The 16,099-nt window shown below is 44.1% G+C and overlaps 1 protein-coding gene across 1 annotated transcript in view; it reads left to right on the top strand.

The window, feature by feature from the left end:
* Positions 1-1,930: 1,930 nt before the first annotated feature.
* pcdh7a (protocadherin 7a) overlaps positions 1,931-16,099 on the top strand; it is a 54,535-nt gene continuing 40,366 nt past the window's right edge. The window contains exons 1-2 of the mRNA XM_049472481.1: positions 1,931-5,659; positions 8,913-9,614. Of these exons, the coding sequence (XP_049328438.1) occupies positions 3,089-5,659; positions 8,913-9,614 (3,273 nt within the window). The 5' untranslated portion in view covers positions 1,931-3,088. The remainder of the gene's footprint in view (positions 5,660-8,912; positions 9,615-16,099) is intronic.

The raw sequence follows: 16,099 nt of genomic DNA, 5'->3' as shown, positions 1-16,099 counted from the left end.
CAGCTGCGTGTGTGCTGCCGCGTGGCGATGCCTGCGGAATGTTAAAGCTTAAATCTGCTGCAGCGGCACAAGCTCCACCCCCACACTGCACACACACACACTCACTCACTCACTCACGCATGCACGCGCGCGCGCCGCGCAGGGACGTGAGTGAAAGTGTGTGTGAGTGGGAGAGTGTGTGAGTGTGTGTGTGTGTGCGCGCGCGTTAGAGTGTGTGTGTATGGGGGATTCCCTGTGCCCTGCTGCCCCTCTGCTCTGTGTGTGTGTGTGTGTGTGTGTGTGCGTGCAGATGCTGGAGGAGGAGCTGCTTTGTTGTGGAACTCGTGCGCTCTGTCACTGCTGCAATGCAGAGAAAGAGAGAGAGAGAGAGAGAGAGAGAGAGAGAGAGCGCGCGTGGATGTGTGTGTGTGTGTGGGTATGAATGACTGTATTGGCGTGGGTGCATAGATGTAGTGTGTGTGTGTGTAAGTATGCATGAATATGTATCAGTCTGCACTCATGAGTGTGTGTGTGTGTGTGTGTGTGGTTCAGTGCTGCCTTCACACGCAGTCAGCACTCTTGTCCTTTTAAGGTAATGATACTAATTGTTATTTTTTTATTTATCTGTATTTTTTAAATAATACACTCATTAATAAAAAAAATCGCATCACAAGCAGAAACGTAAACGGTTACAGGTGTGGGCGTAAAACTACTTCCCCTACTCCACTGTCTAAAAGCTCTAAACAATCAGGAGATCCCCGGTTCCAATCCCAGTCATGCAGCTTGCCATCAGCTACTGGAGCCCTAAGAAAGCGTTAATTGGCCTTGCTCTCTCTGGGTACAGTAGATGGTGCTATTTTCTCTCATCACTTTCCAAAGGGTGATGTCGATCAGCACAAAGCATCTGTGAGCTGATGTATGTGAACCGAGTCGCTGCGTTTTCCTCCAAGTGCGCTGTGATGTATCGGAGGAGGAGTGTGCTAGTCTTCCCCCTCCTGGTGTTGGGGCATCACTAGTGATGGGGAAAGTCCTAATGAGTGGGTTGAGCTGAAGCCATATTAGCTGTGTACTTTAGCAATCCCTGTGAGCCCAGCTCATATTTTTTAGCTGGAAAACAGGCAGTTTGTAAAGAGGTAGAAAACTGAATAAACTGATATTAAGCATGATAAATAGTGATGATTACTTAATTTAGTTTAATGTAAAAATGAACTTAAACCTGCCGTTTGCTGGCTCTCCTGGCTGGCCTCTTCCGCACAAGTCAGTGGTCAGTGGGTGTGTTTACCTATAAATAACTCTATATAACATTAGAATAAATCCTTATAAACATAGAGTCAGTGGTCAGTGAGAGTGTCTACCTTTAAATAACTGTATATAACATTAGAATAAACCCAAATAAACATAAAGTTAGTGGTCAGTAAGTGTGTATACCTGTAAAACTCTAGATAATGTTTGAATTAAGCCATATAAACAATGTCAATGTTCAGTGAGAGTGTCTACCTGTAGTAACCTCTATATAATATTAGAATAAACCCAAATAAACATAAAGTCAGTGGTCAGTGAGTGTCTACCTGTAAAAAAAGAACACTTTCACTCTCTCACACACACACAAACACATACACACACACATTTATGCACACTCACATATTCATTCACAATCACACACTCTAAAACATTTTCTCTCTCTCTCTCTCTCTCTCTCTCTCTCTCTCTCACTCTCTGCCTCTCTCGCGCACACACTCACACACTCCACTAACCCACTGCCTCCCGGTTTCCCCATTCACCGATCAAGTTACGCGGCGAGGGAAGCGGTGCAGTGTGTGTGTGCAAGTGAGTGTGTGTGAGAGCGAGACTGCAGCATCATTGGAGAGAGGCTCTCGCGTGCAGTGCGGTAGAACGTGCAGGTGAGGGGGGGAGGCGGGGGCCAGGAAGAGAGGAGGGGAGGAGGAGGCGCGTGGACCGAGAATGCGGGACTTCTCTCTCTCTCTCTTTCTTACACACATATACACACACACACAGACACACTCTCTCTCTCTCTCGTTCTCTTACACACACACACACACACTCATGCTCGTTCACTCTCGCGCACTTGCAGTTCTACCCCTCCGCAGAAATCACTCTTCCTCTTGAAAGAGAGAAAGAAGCATGCGCTCGCTTTCGCTTCAACTTTGCAGAGAGGACACAGAGAGGACTGCAGAGTGAGAGAGAGAGAGAGAGAGAGAGAGAGAAAGCGAGAGAGCAAGAAAAGGAAGGAGGAACAGCACGAGACGGTCCTGCAGAGAGAAAAAGAGGACGACTTTAAAACACAGAGAGAGAAAGAGATAGAGAGAGAGATAAAGAGGCAGAGAGAGATAGAGGGAGACTCTACGGAGGGGCACAAAGACGATCGTACTGGGAGGGAGAGAGAGAGAGAGAGATAGAGCGCGTGTGCGCGAGAGAGAGGGAGCAAGGGAGAAGGAGAGAGAGGGGAGGGACAGAGAGCAAGAAGGAGAGAGAGAAGCAAAAGAGAGAGGGAGGGAGGGAGAGCGAGGGAGAGAGAGAGACAGAGAGAGAGAAGCGTCCCGAGCTGAAGTCACGGACGGATCTCGCTCTCTTTTGTGTTCTGCTGCATTGCAGTTTAAAACAGTGGAGGGACCCGCAGCATCTCAATGAAGCGGATAAAGTGAGCGAGAGCGACCAGCTGCACTCTGGGAGATACGCGTGAAGGTGCATCTACGTAGATGTGTGTACGAGTGGCGCACGCATACACTCGTACATTCCGAATTCTTGCTGAAAGTGGACTCTGTTGGATTTGTCTCTTGGATGTGCGCCGGACTCTGAAGTGAGTGATGGGAGTATATCCTCATTCCTCATTCCGACTGTGTGTGAACGTGACTGGAGAACTAACGGAACTGAAGGCTTTCTCTTAAAAAGAAGACGAGCAGGCGTTTGACCGGTCTGGGCAGTGATAGAGGAAGCAAGGCAGCGCTGGAGTGGAGCCCGCTAGTTCTGGGCAACTGCAGAATAGCAGAGAGCGAGAGAGAGAGAGAGAGAGAGAGAGAGAAGAAGAGTCAGTAAAAGAGAGAGCCAGCGAGCCTGCGGGACAGAGTAAGAGCGTGCGAGAGAGAGAGCCATGGGTAGCAAGAGTGTTGGCGCATTGCAATCAGCGCTGCGCTGCTACCTCGTGCTCGTCCTGCAGCTGCTGACTCAGCTAAAGCCTGTGGACTCTGCGCTGCGCTACAGGATAGCGGAGGAGGGTCTGCCGGATGTTCGCATTGGGAACGTGGCTGCTGACCTGGGGCTCTCCACGTCTGGCATTGGCACTGGGGATGTCACCTTTGCGCTGGAGTCCGGGGCCGAGTTCTTCAAAATTGACAATGTGACTGGGGAGCTGACCACCAGCAGTCGAAGGATCGACCGCGAGAAGCTCCCCCAGTGCCAGATGATCTTTGATGAAAATGAGTGTTTCTTAGACTTTGAAGTTTCCGTCATAGGCCCCCTGCAGAGCTGGGTGGACCTGTTTGAAGGCCGCATAGTAGTTACTGATGTCAATGACAACACGCCTTCCTTCCCTTCCCCTGTGCTGACTCTGTCTGTTGAGGAGAACCGACCCATTGGGACACTGTACCTTTTACCCACGGCAACTGACCGCGACTTTGGGCGCAATGGAATCGACCGCTACGAACTTGTCCAGGATAGCAGGGACCAGCGGCGGCCTGCAAGTGCTACTATGCCTGCTGGGATCAACAATGGAGCAGGTGACAGGAGGCGAGGCCAGGAGGCGGGATCTGTACCAGCTGGGCGGAGCAATGTGTTTGAACTTCAGGTCGCGGACACACCTGATGGTCAAAAGCAGCCTCAACTGATTGTCAAAGGCCCTCTTGACCGCGAGGCAAGGGATTCTTTCGAGCTCGTGCTACGTGTTCGGGATGGTGGGAATCCGCCACGGTCGTCACAGGCTCTGCTCCGAGTTGCAATCACAGATGTGAATGACAACAGCCCACGGTTCGAGAGGGCTGTGTATGAGGCAGAAATGGGGGAAAACACTCCGCCTGGGACTCCAGTGCTGCAGGTTCGAGCCTCAGACCGCGATATTGGAGTGAACGGGCAAGTGGAATATGTATTCGGTGCTGCCACAGAATCGGTGAGGCGACTGCTAAGGCTAGACGAAGCTTCCGGTTGGCTCAGTGTCCTGCACCGGATTGACCGAGAGGAAGTTTCGCAGCTACGCTTCACGGTGACTGCTAGGGACCGTGGGCAACCTCCTCGCACCGACCGGGCCACGGTCATCCTAAATGTACGAGACGAGAATGACAACGTGCCAGTGGTTGAAATTCGTAAAATCGGACGCATTCTAGTGCGGGATGGTGCAGCCATGGTTCCAGAAAATGTTCTTGTGGACACTCCAGTAGCACTGGTGCAAGTATCTGACCGTGATCAAGGAGAAAATGGTGCTGTGACTTGTACCGTGGTGGGAGATGTTCCGTTCACACTGAAACCAGCAGGTGAAAATGCACTAGCTCCACCTCCCCCACCTACGGATGATGCCTTTGAGCGAAACAAGAAAAAGTTCTTTTTGCACACTTCAGCACTCCTGGACTATGAGGCCACTCGGGATTACACTGTCACCATCGTAGCCGTGGACTCAGGAAGTCCGAGCCTGTCTAGCAACAGTACCCTAATGGTGCGGGTGGTTGACATAAATGACCATGCACCTACTTTTGCTCAGAGTTTAGTAGAGGTACACTTTGCTGAAAATAACGCACCAGGAGAGCGGGTGGTAACTGTAGTGGCTGCAGATGCTGACAGTGGGAAAAATGCAGAAATTGCATACTCCTTGGATCCATCAGTAAACGGCGCATTTTATATTGATGCTGATAATGGAGACATTCGGGCTACAGGTGCTCTGGACAGAGAGCAAAGGGAGAGGTACGAATTTCGTGTGATTGCAAGAGATAAGGGTTCGCCTTCATTGCAAGGTTCAGCAACTGTAGTTGTCCAGGTTACAGACAGAAATGACAACGCACCAAAATTCGTCCAGGAGGTGTTCACCTTCTACGTCAAAGAAAACCTTCTGGCCAATAGTCCTGTCGGCATGGTCACTGTTACGGATGCTGATGAAGGGGAAAATGCAGAGTTGTGTCTGTTTGTGGAAGAGGATGAGGAAGAAGAGGAAGCAGGGGGTCGAAGACAGGAACTGTTTTCCATCGAGAACAACACGGGCACTATTTTTTCAGCTGCGTCTTTTGACCGCGAAAGCCGTAGCACATACACTTTTCGAGTCCGAGCAGTGGACGGAGGGGAACCACCAAGATCTGCAACCGCCACTGTCTCTCTTTTCGTCACGGACGAAAATGACAACGCCCCATCCGTCACTGCTCCTGCTAACGAGTCTTACACACTTCTTCCTCCAGCCAGCGGGGCTCGGACCGTGGTCCGGACTGTGATGGCCTCAGATGGAGATGCTGGTTCCAACGCGGACTTGCGCTATGCCTTGGTTGGGGGTAACCCCTTCCAGCTGTTTGAAATCGGCCCTAGCAGTGGCGTCATCACCCTAGCTGAACCGCTGGAGAGGAGGCACCGAGGACTCCATCGCCTGGTGGTGCGAGTTAACGACAGTGGTGTTCCCTCACTCTGCGCCACCGCACTCGTGCATGTCTTCATCAACGAGAGCCTCACTAACGCCACCCTGGTGGATGCACAGGTATGAGACACAGTCGCCAAAACACTAAAGCGGTACTTTATTGGCCTTCTCCTGGAGACTTGCGCTACTCTTTAAATGTGTAGGGAAAGCAATTAAGTTTGTTTTTTGAATTTCTGAAAACAAAAGTGTAAAGTTTGACTTTCACTATACAGCAATTTTCTTAATTCAATTCTAACAAGGCCAAGACTCTTGTTTTCTTGATCAGTCGAGATCCAAACTGGTCCTGAAAGTTACCCTCCAGGATAAGGCCTGCACAAACTCAGCAGAGACACAACAGTGAGGCACCCGCAACATGGCATTAAGAGTACTGCAGAACTGACTTATAGTCTTATATACTAAAACTATACATAATTCAACACATCAATACAACAGAGACAAAGGTGAGACAGTAGAGACACCATAAAAACACAATTTCAAAAGAACAGAAAGTGAGACACAATAGAGTTGAATTACAACAACAAAAATACCAACACAATACTGACCATAGTAACACAATATTTCTCTCAAATTCCACATAAAAATATTTCAGACTTTCAGACTTCAAATAATGCGAAGAAAACAAGTTCATATTCATAAAGTTTTAAGTCCAAAAATCAATATCTGGTTGAATAACCCTGGTTGGTTTTTAATCACAGTTTTCATGCATCTTGGCATCATGTTCTCCTCCACCAGTCTTACACACTGCTTTTGGATAACTTTATGCTGCTTTACTCCTGGGGCAAAAATTCAAGCAGTTCAGCTTGGTTTAATGGCTTGGTTTGATCCATCTTCCTTTCGATTATATTCCAGAGTTTTTTCAAATTTGGCAAAATCAAAGAAACTCATCATTTTTAAGTGGTCTCATTTTTTTCTAGTGCTGTATGTGTATTGAGACACAATAGAGACACAAGACAGGCATAATAGAGGTAAAAGTAAGACACGTGAAAGAAAACAACAGTAGACAAGAAACACAATGGAGCTTTAATGAGAGCGCAACAAAGACACAAAAGCTAAGCTACACAATGACAACAGTAATGAGACACAATAGAGACCATATATAATATAAACAGCAAAATATAGACAATACTAAGGCTAATTTTCTTTCACATTAAATTCACACTACTGACACAAAAGTGAGACATAATGGAGACAAAGCAGATGTGAGACGTGTATTGACATACAATAGAGACACAATATCAACACATTTGAGAAAAATTTAGACAAAATTACAACACAGTAAAAAGAAACACATTACCACAATATACCAAGACAGAAATGAGACGCAATAGAGAAACATTGGAGACCAAAGTGAGACACAATAGAATGAGACACAATAGAAACACAACAGAATTTATACACAACAGAGAAAAAGTGACGCATAATGAAGATACAATACATACACATGATACATGAGACATGATGACAATACAATTGAGAAATTGAGACATTGATTGAGACACAAAAGAGACACACTGTTGTACAGCAGTGGTACAGTAGTGAAGTGCTGCAGCTCTTTCTAATAGTCTCTAGTAACTCTTTTCTATAGAGCAGTGAACAACAGCTTCCACACACCACACTGACCACACACACACCACACACACACACACACACACACACTTGCAAATGGAGGATAATGGTGCTTGGTAAAGCAGCTGATGGGACAGTAGGAGAGGATGATGCGCTGGTGCTGAATGTAAAACGAGTGTGAACATGTTCACCAGCGCAGCGGAACACAGAGGTGCATTGTGGTCCGTGACGGGACAGTATTGAGCGAAGTGGCGTCGCGTTACTCAGACAGGAAATCACCCTGCTGCCGTCCAGTAAACCTGCTGATACATATTCATAATTCACACACACACACACACACACACACACTCACACACACACACACTCACACACACACACACTCACACACACACAAACACACACTCACACACACACACAGAGATGCTTGCACTGTAAAAGTATGATTGAGTGCCTCAGCCTTGACATGATAATTGAAAAGTCTGAGCACTGCAGCAGGAGAATGTGTGTGTGTGTGTGTGCGTGTGTGTGTGTGTGTGTGTGTGTGTGTGTGTGTGTGTGTGTGTGTGTGTGTGTGTGTGTGTGTGCGTGTGTGCGTGTTTCTGTGCGTTTGGAGAAGCTCAATGCAGGAAAGCTGTAAAAAGAATATGTCATTATATTAGAGTGAACACTCCATTTATTACTCTCTCTCTCTCTCTCTATTCACTTTTCTTTCTCATTTTTTTCTCTCTTTTTTTACTCTCTCTTCTTCTCTCTTTTCTTTCATGTTCTCATTTTTGTCTCTTTTCTATCTCATTTTCTCCTACCACCTACTTCTCTTCTCTTTGCTCATTTTGCTCCTGTCGTTTCTTGTTCATTCTTGTCCTTTCTTATTTCCTTCTCTCTTCTTTCCATTTTTGGTTTCACTTCTTTTTCTTTTTCTTCTCTTCTCTCTTTTTTTCTCAACTTTAACTTTTTGGTCTCCATTCTTTCTCTTCTCTTCTCTCTCTTTCTTCAATTTCTCTCTTCTTTCCCTTTTTGGTCTCACTTTTTTCTCCTATCCTCTTTCCTTACTTTTATTTCTGCTTTCCCTTTTCACTATTTTGTATTTTTTCTGTCTCATTCTGTTTCTCCCACTTTCTCTATTTCTTCTTTTCTTTCTTTCTCTTTGTCCTCCCTTTTTTGTCTTTTTTTCTCTTTCTCTTTTCTTATTTCTCTCTTGTTTCTCTCTCTTTTCTTTTTTATCTTTCTCCTATCTGTCTCACTTACTTTCTCCTTTAATTTTCTTTTCTCTCTGTTTCACTTTTCTATTTTATTCTATTAATTTCTCCTTAATTCTCTTCTCTTCTCTATCACTCTTTGTTCTTTCTTACCAACTTGTACCTTCTTTCACTCATTTCGTTTCTACTTTATTGCTCTTCTCGCTTTATCTGTTTCTTACTTTTTGTCATTCTCACTTTTCCTACATTTCGGTCTGAACCACGTCTCTCTCTCTCTCTCTCTCTCTCTCTCTTTCACTTTCTCACTCTCGTACTCACACTTCACATTTTCCACTTTTTCTATTTCCGTCTCTTCGCCCGCAACAATCACATTATCACTCTCACTCTCTCCATCATTCCTCTCTCTTCATCACTTCCTTTTCTCATACTCTACTTGTCATTTTTTTCACCTTTTCTTATTACCTTGCTTCTGCTGTATTCCTACCTCTCTCTCTCCCTCTCTCTCCCTCTCTCTCGCTCTATCTCACTCACACTTTCTCACACTTTCTCAGGTTGCCCGCAGTCTGTCAGTTCCCCTCTCTCTGGACATTGCGGGGGATCCAGACACTGACCGCGCTCTGGGAAAACAGCGCCTCAGTGTGGCCATCGGAGTTCTGGCGGGCGCGGCGGCCGTCATCCTGGTGATCCTGCTGGTGGTAACGGCACGGCAGTGTGGTTCCCAAGCCAAGAATGGCTACGAAGCCGGGAAGAAGGAGCCGGAGGAGGACTTCTTCAGTCCGCAGCCTCCGCCCCTGAAGCCGCAGGGCGACCGCGGACGTAAGCCAAGGCGAGACAAGCGTGGCGCCAACGGGACCGCCAAGAGCGACCGCTCCCTCTACAGTGGCATCGTCACGGTCAACGGATGCCGCCGCGGCAATGTAGAAGAAGAAGAGGAGGATGAGGAAGTCAGCAACGCCAGCGAACGGATAGCGGCCCGCTACTGCGCCGCAGCTAACGGTGACCCCTGCAGCCCTCGCCTGGGAACTCGGCGGCATCAGTCCAGTCCAGATCTGGCCCGACACTACAAGTCCAGTTCGCCGCTGCCTGCTGTCCACCTGCAGCCCAACTCGCCACCGGCCGAAGGGAAGAAGCACCAGGCCGTGCAGGAGCTGCCCCCCACCAACACCTTCACCGGCGGGAACGCCGATGCCATGAGCCTCGGGTCCGACCAGTGCTCCGACTACAGCTGCCAGAACGCCAAGTACAGCAAACAGGTACGACCTCTAACTTCTAACCTCCTGCTGCTGCTGCTGTTGACATCACTGGTGGTTGATGGTCAAGGTCATTTTACATTTAGAGTGCAGGCAAATTGGATTCATCATTTCATCTAATCAGATTTGCCTATCCTGACATCACAAAGGTATCTGTTTCAGCATTGGCCATTGTGGTTAGAAGGCAACCTTTGGCGCTTTTCCTAAACAACCTCAACAATCTTCGTCACTCTGGACTAGATGTGGTTGTTGTTTGTTGTGTTGTGTGTTGAGTGATTGGCACAAACAGAATGTTAAAATCTAGTGGATTTGGGCATCCAGACTTGTTTTGGATCCAGTTTAAGAAAATCTGACTTTATGTGGATTCTTTAGAGTGTTGTTCACACTCTTTAAAAAGATAATCTGGATACAAACCTAGATAAGACAACTTTTCAGGGATTTGGGCTGGTCCAAACTGTTGATTAGCGTGAGGAATCGTGATTGTCTACAAGCTTTGTCAATGCTGGATTGGCTTCCAGTGTGGTCTTGTCGATCAACCAGCTTGGTTAAGCCTGGTCTTAATGTAAACCGATGCTGGTGGACCACCTAAACCATCAAACCCAACGTCAAATATACCACAGCTTGATGAGGCGACCAGTTTGGGATGGTCTAAACTCCACTCAGTGTTGGTTTCTTAGAGTTTTCCTTGTGTTTCTCTCTTGTTTTTCTCCATGATTGGCTTGTTTTTGAACGCACACTACTTCTTGATCAATCGGTTCTGTGCAGTCTGTTTGAGTTGAAACGTAAGAAACGTCTTGGCTCTTCATAACGATGTTGTTTTTGAGTACATCAGCCCATTACTGATCCACGGCTTGGTCTTGATTCACGCCTGTTTTGATAACAGAACCAGACTGTCTGTATCAGTAATGAGGACACTTGCTAACGATGGCCTTTAGACTTTAGTTCTTGCTCGAATTCACACTTTAAAACATTCCTGGAAGAAAATTGGATGTTCTTGTTCTTAAGAAAAGGCTTGGAAGTAGAGATTTGTGTCTAGGGTGGTAGAAATTGAACACTGTATCGCCAAGGAAATTAGACGAGCCTCCAAGGTATTGTCATAAGAAATAAGTTAAAACATAGGTAATTGTATTCATCTTACAAAACATTGTTTCAATTGGGATTACGTTAAGAATCTGGGCTAATCTGAGTAATTTACTAATTATTATCAGCTGATAGTGATCTAATCCCAATATCTCAACATTAAGGTCCAATTCCTTTTCTCTTTTGTACCCCTACCCCTTTGTTTTAAAACCGAGGCAAATGAGATCTGCAGTTCTTTGCATTTTGTTCTGTTTTTTTTGTGACCTCCTGGATGAGTTGTCCATGCCCTTTTGGAGTAATTTCGAATGGCCGGCCACTCCTGGGAAGGTTCACCATTGTTTAATGTTTTATTAATTGTGAATAGTAGCTCTCACTGTGGTTCTCTGGAGTCCCAAAAGCTTTAGAAATGACTTTGTAACCTTTTCCAGACTTTGTTTTCCTCATCAGTTCTTGAATTTCTTCAGATTGGGGCATGATGTCTTGTTTTTTGAGATCCTTAATCCTGCTTTTCGTTGTCAGACAAGTTATATTTGCGTGATTTCTTGATTTCTGGTTGTGGCTTTCCAAAATATGTAGTTAATCACAGTTCATTCATGGGGGATAATTACTTTTTGTATTTACTCAGGTTATCTTTGTCTGATATTAAGGTAAGGTAAATGCAAATACTTTTTTTTCAAGGCACTGTAAGTGTCCTTGTTTTGAAGAAGATACTGGGAGGAAGATATGTGTGTCTAGAAGCTTCTAAGGTAGAAGTAAAGCATCACTAATTAGACCTAATTAGTGTCCAGTCATCACAGTTAGATGTTTTAGGTCCGTATTATTGGGCTGTAAGTGTCCAGGTGTAGTTTTTTATTGTAAATATTCTCCTGACTCTATTAGAATCTCTATTATTGGGCCTGTTGGAGCTAACGATGTGTGGTTAGGAGGTTGCCTGGCGGTTGCCTGGCTCTGGTTATTTTTTATTATTATTATTTATTTATTTACTCGTTTTAAGCAACTTGTTTAAATGTCTGTGTTTTCCTGTCAGCTTTCCGTTCCCGTGTCTCTTCCCTCAGGCGGGTTTGCGCTGTTTACCCTCATGAACGTAGACAGGAACGTTTCTCCACTGTTTTTTTTTTTTTTTTGGGCTCTTCTTCGGCTGTTTTTGGAACTGGCCTGGATGAGCTGTCTGCTAGCTTTCAGTAGGTGCTAGACTGTTCCTCTGAATTTCATATTCTTCTAGTTAAAGATACCCCTATCCATTTTTATAGCCCTAAACCAGAGTAACTAATGAGTATCCTCGAGTATTTATCTGATCTGAGTACCTTAATATTGAGTATCACCCAGTACTAAACTGATCTGAGTACCTTAATACTGAGTATCATCCAGTACTAAACTGATCTGATCTGAGTACCTTAATACTGAGTATCACCCAGTACTAAACTGATCTGAGTACCTTAATACTGAGTATCATCCAGTACTAAACTGATCTGATCTGAGTACCTTAATACTGAGTATCATCCAGTACTAAACTGATCTGATCTGTCTACCTTAATATTGAGTATCACCCAGTACTAAACTGATCTGATCTAAGTACCTTAATGCTGAGTATCATCCAGTACTAAACTGATCTGATCTAAGTACCTTAATGCTGAGTATCATCCAGTACTAAACTGATCTGATCTAAGTACCTTAATGCTGAGTATCATCCAAAACCTGATCTAAGTACCTTAATACTGAGTATCATCCAAAAACTGATCTGATCTCAGTACCTTAATGTTAAGTATCTTCCACTACAGATCTGATCTGAGTACCTTAATACTGAGTATCATCCAGTACTAAACTGATCTGATCTGAGTACCTTAAATCTGAGTAACTGATCTGATTTGAGTATCTTAATGTTGAGTATATCCAGTACTGATCTGATCTGAGTACCTTCCAGTACTTATTTGGTCTGAGTACCTTAATACTGAGTATCATCCAGTATTAAACTGATCTGATCTGAGTACCTTAATACTGATGAGCATCCAAAAAAACTGATCTGAGTACCTTAATACTGAGTATCATCCAGTATTAAACTGATCGGATCTGAGTACCTTAATACTGAGTATCATCCAGTATTAAACTGATCTGAGTACCTTACTACTGAGTATCATCCAGTACTAAACTGATCTGATCTAAGTACCTTAAATCTGAGTAACTGATCTGATTTGAGTATCTTAATGTTGAGTATATCCAGTACTGATCTGATCTGAGTACCTTCCAGTACTTATTTGGTCTGAGTACCTTAATACTGAGTATCATCCAGTATTAAACTGATCTGATCTGAGTACCTTAATACTGATGAGCATCCAAAAAAACTGATCTGAGTACCTTAATACTGAGTATCATCCAGTACTAAACTGATCTGATCTGAGTACCTTAATACTGAGTATCACCCAGTACTAAACTGATCTGAGTACCTTAATACTGAGTATCATCCAGTATTAAACTGATCTGAGTACCTTAATACTGAGTATTATCCAGTATTAAACTGATCTGAGTACCTTACTACTGAGTATCATCCAGTACTAAACTGATCTGATCTAAGTACCTTAATACTGAGTATCATCCAGTACTGATCACATCTACGTATTTGATTTGAGTACCTTAATGTTGAGTATCATCCAACACTGATCTGATCTGAGTATCTTAATACTGAGTATCATCCAAAAACTAATCTGAGTACCTTAATAGTATAGTATCATTCAAAGCTAATCTAAGTTAAGTATCTTAATACTAAGTATCATCTTACACTGATCCAATCTAAGTTCCTTAATACTGAGTATCATCCAAAAACCAATCTGATCTGAGTACCTCCAAATACTGATCTAAGTACCTCAGTTTTGAGTATCATCCAAAAACTGATCTGATACCTTAATGATAAGTATCGTCCAAAAACTAATCAGATCTGAGTATTTTTAGTTACCAGGAGACCATACAAAATATGACCCACTTTGCTTGGTGTGTCCACTGGCATCCTTAGCCATTTGTAAGTGTGTGTGTGTGTTTGTGTGTGTGTGTTTGTGTAGGTTAGAGTCAAAGTGCTGTAGAAAGAGCACTTGAGTGAATTAGCTCCAGCGCTAAAGTTGTTGGTGTATCCTCTTGTGTTATTCTGATCACAATCAGTGTGGCCGCTAGGCTAACAGCTAATAACATAATGGGCAGGAGCTGTTTGCGGCGTCGGGGCCGGTGTTGGCCCCGGGCCGGGCGCTCTGTCCACTGCAGCACTTAGACTGCCTGCGCTAAAAACACTCTCTTCAGCTGCTGCGATTCAGCGGCGTTATCATTTCCATTTTCCGCCGGGGTATTTATAGCGCTCCGACGTGCTGAAGAAGGGAGTTCTGGCCAGCTGAGCCTGTTTTAAAACTTATTACACTCTTGCTTCTACTTTTACTTGCAGTAATACAGTAATAATACACTTCCCGTTTCCCAGGGGGTCCAAGACCACTTAACTAAGGACATTTTCACACCTGCAGTATTCAGTCTATATTGGTCTTAAGTGCAATTCCTGTGGGCAGGGGTGAATACAGTAATCATAGTGCTCGTGGGTGGCACTACTGTCTAAGTGCTTTGTAATATTTGTAGTATAACACTCTAAATGTAGTTATTCTGATGATATACACTGAGATTGAGCTACAGTATAAAAATACAGGATACAAAAATTAAGAGACCACTTCAGTTTCTGAATTAATTTCTCTGATTTTGCTATTTATAGGAATATGCTTGAGTAAAATGAACATTGTTATTTTATTCTATAAACTACAGACAACATTTCTGCTAAATTCCACATTTAAAAAAAATATATTTTAGAGCATTTATTTGCAGAAAATGAGAAATGGCTGAAATAACAAAAAGAGTTTTCAGACCTCAAATAATGGTTTTTAATCACAGTTTTCATGCATCTTCATGCAATTTCATGTTCTCCTCCACCAGTCTTACACGCTGATTTTGGCTGTAACTTTATGCCTGCACTCCTGATGCTAAAATTCAAGCAGTTCAGCTTGGTTTGATCATCTTGTGATCATCGATCTTGCTCTTGATTATATTCCAAAAAATGAAGAAACTCATCATTATTAAGTGGGTTAATTTTTTCTTTGCAGAGCTGTACACAGTATTTATAACACTCTAAATGTAGGAGGTACAGTGCTGTAAAAAAAGTATTTGCCCCCTACACATTTCTTTCATTTTTACAGCTTTTAAATGGGAATTTGATTTATTAGGAGGAAAAAACACTATTAAATCTCCCCAAGTTATAAGCATTTGCCCCTAGATCTGGCAACGGGTCTTTTACATCTCTGTGGAGGAATTTTGTTCCACTTTTCTTTCAGAATTGTTTTAATTCAGCTACTTTGGAGGGTTTTTGAGCATGGAGCATGCCTGAGCGAAAAAAGTCACAATCTCTTTCTGGATTTTCTGGTAGAAAGCAGAATTCATAGATCTTTAAATGTTGGTCTGATTTATTTTTTTTTTTTGTGACCTCGTAGATGAGTTGTCCATGTCCTTTCGAAGTACTTTCAGTAAGCCTGTCACTGCTGGAAAGTTTCACCACTGTTCCATGTTTTCTTCATATTATATATTGGTCTGATATTAATGTTTGTTTGATAATTTGAACAGAAAAATGTAAGTATGACAAAAAAAGCACAGACAAAAGAAATCTGTAAAGGGGCCAATACATTTTATTGCACTGTATTGTATTGATACAGAGTGTGAGGGAGTTACAGTCTCTTAACTTAACGTGAATAGGATTTAGAGGTTTATAAGCTCTCCGTAAAGCTTGACCAACCTAGCAACAGTTGCTATGGAATGCCGCGGCAGTGGGCGGGGCCTGCAGAGGTGGGTTAGGGCCAGATTTAGCCCCGGTAGCCGCTGTTTCAGAATCGCTGCTCTGCTTTTCTGAGGGAAGTAGGCTGTGGAGCAGAAGGCCAGCGCTAACCTATTTTTCCTCCTCCGAACTCCAGCGTGTGTGTGTGTGTGTGTGTGTGTGTGTGTGTGTGTGTGTGTGTGTGTGTGTGTGAGAACATCACTGCGGCTCTGCGGCTCAATTCATCACTCGTCTCTTCTCGTCTCGTTTTACCTTCCTCTTCTCTCTCTCCTGTTCTCCAGATCCTCCTGACAGTCTTTCTACCTCTCTCTCTTTCTCTCTCTCTTTTTTCTATCTCTCTCATTCTCTCGTTCTCTCTTCCTCTCTGTCTTCTTCTGACACCCGTCGAGCCCCCCGGACCCCTGCCTCTACACTGATCTGTGTCTACCTGTTACCACTACAACTCAGATAGAGTGAGAGAGAAAGAGAGAGAGCTAGAGGGGACAGAGGACGAGCCAGAGAGAGAGAGAGAGGGATGGTGAGAAGGATGTGTGAGAGAGCGAGAGAGAGAGAGAGATGGGGGATA

This window comes from Astyanax mexicanus, chromosome 25 (assembly GCF_023375975.1).
Source record: "Astyanax mexicanus isolate ESR-SI-001 chromosome 25, AstMex3_surface, whole genome shotgun sequence".
In the NCBI taxonomy this organism is placed as follows: domain Eukaryota; kingdom Metazoa; phylum Chordata; class Actinopteri; order Characiformes; family Acestrorhamphidae; genus Astyanax; species Astyanax mexicanus.
This window is presented reverse-complemented; position numbering and strand designations above follow the sequence as displayed.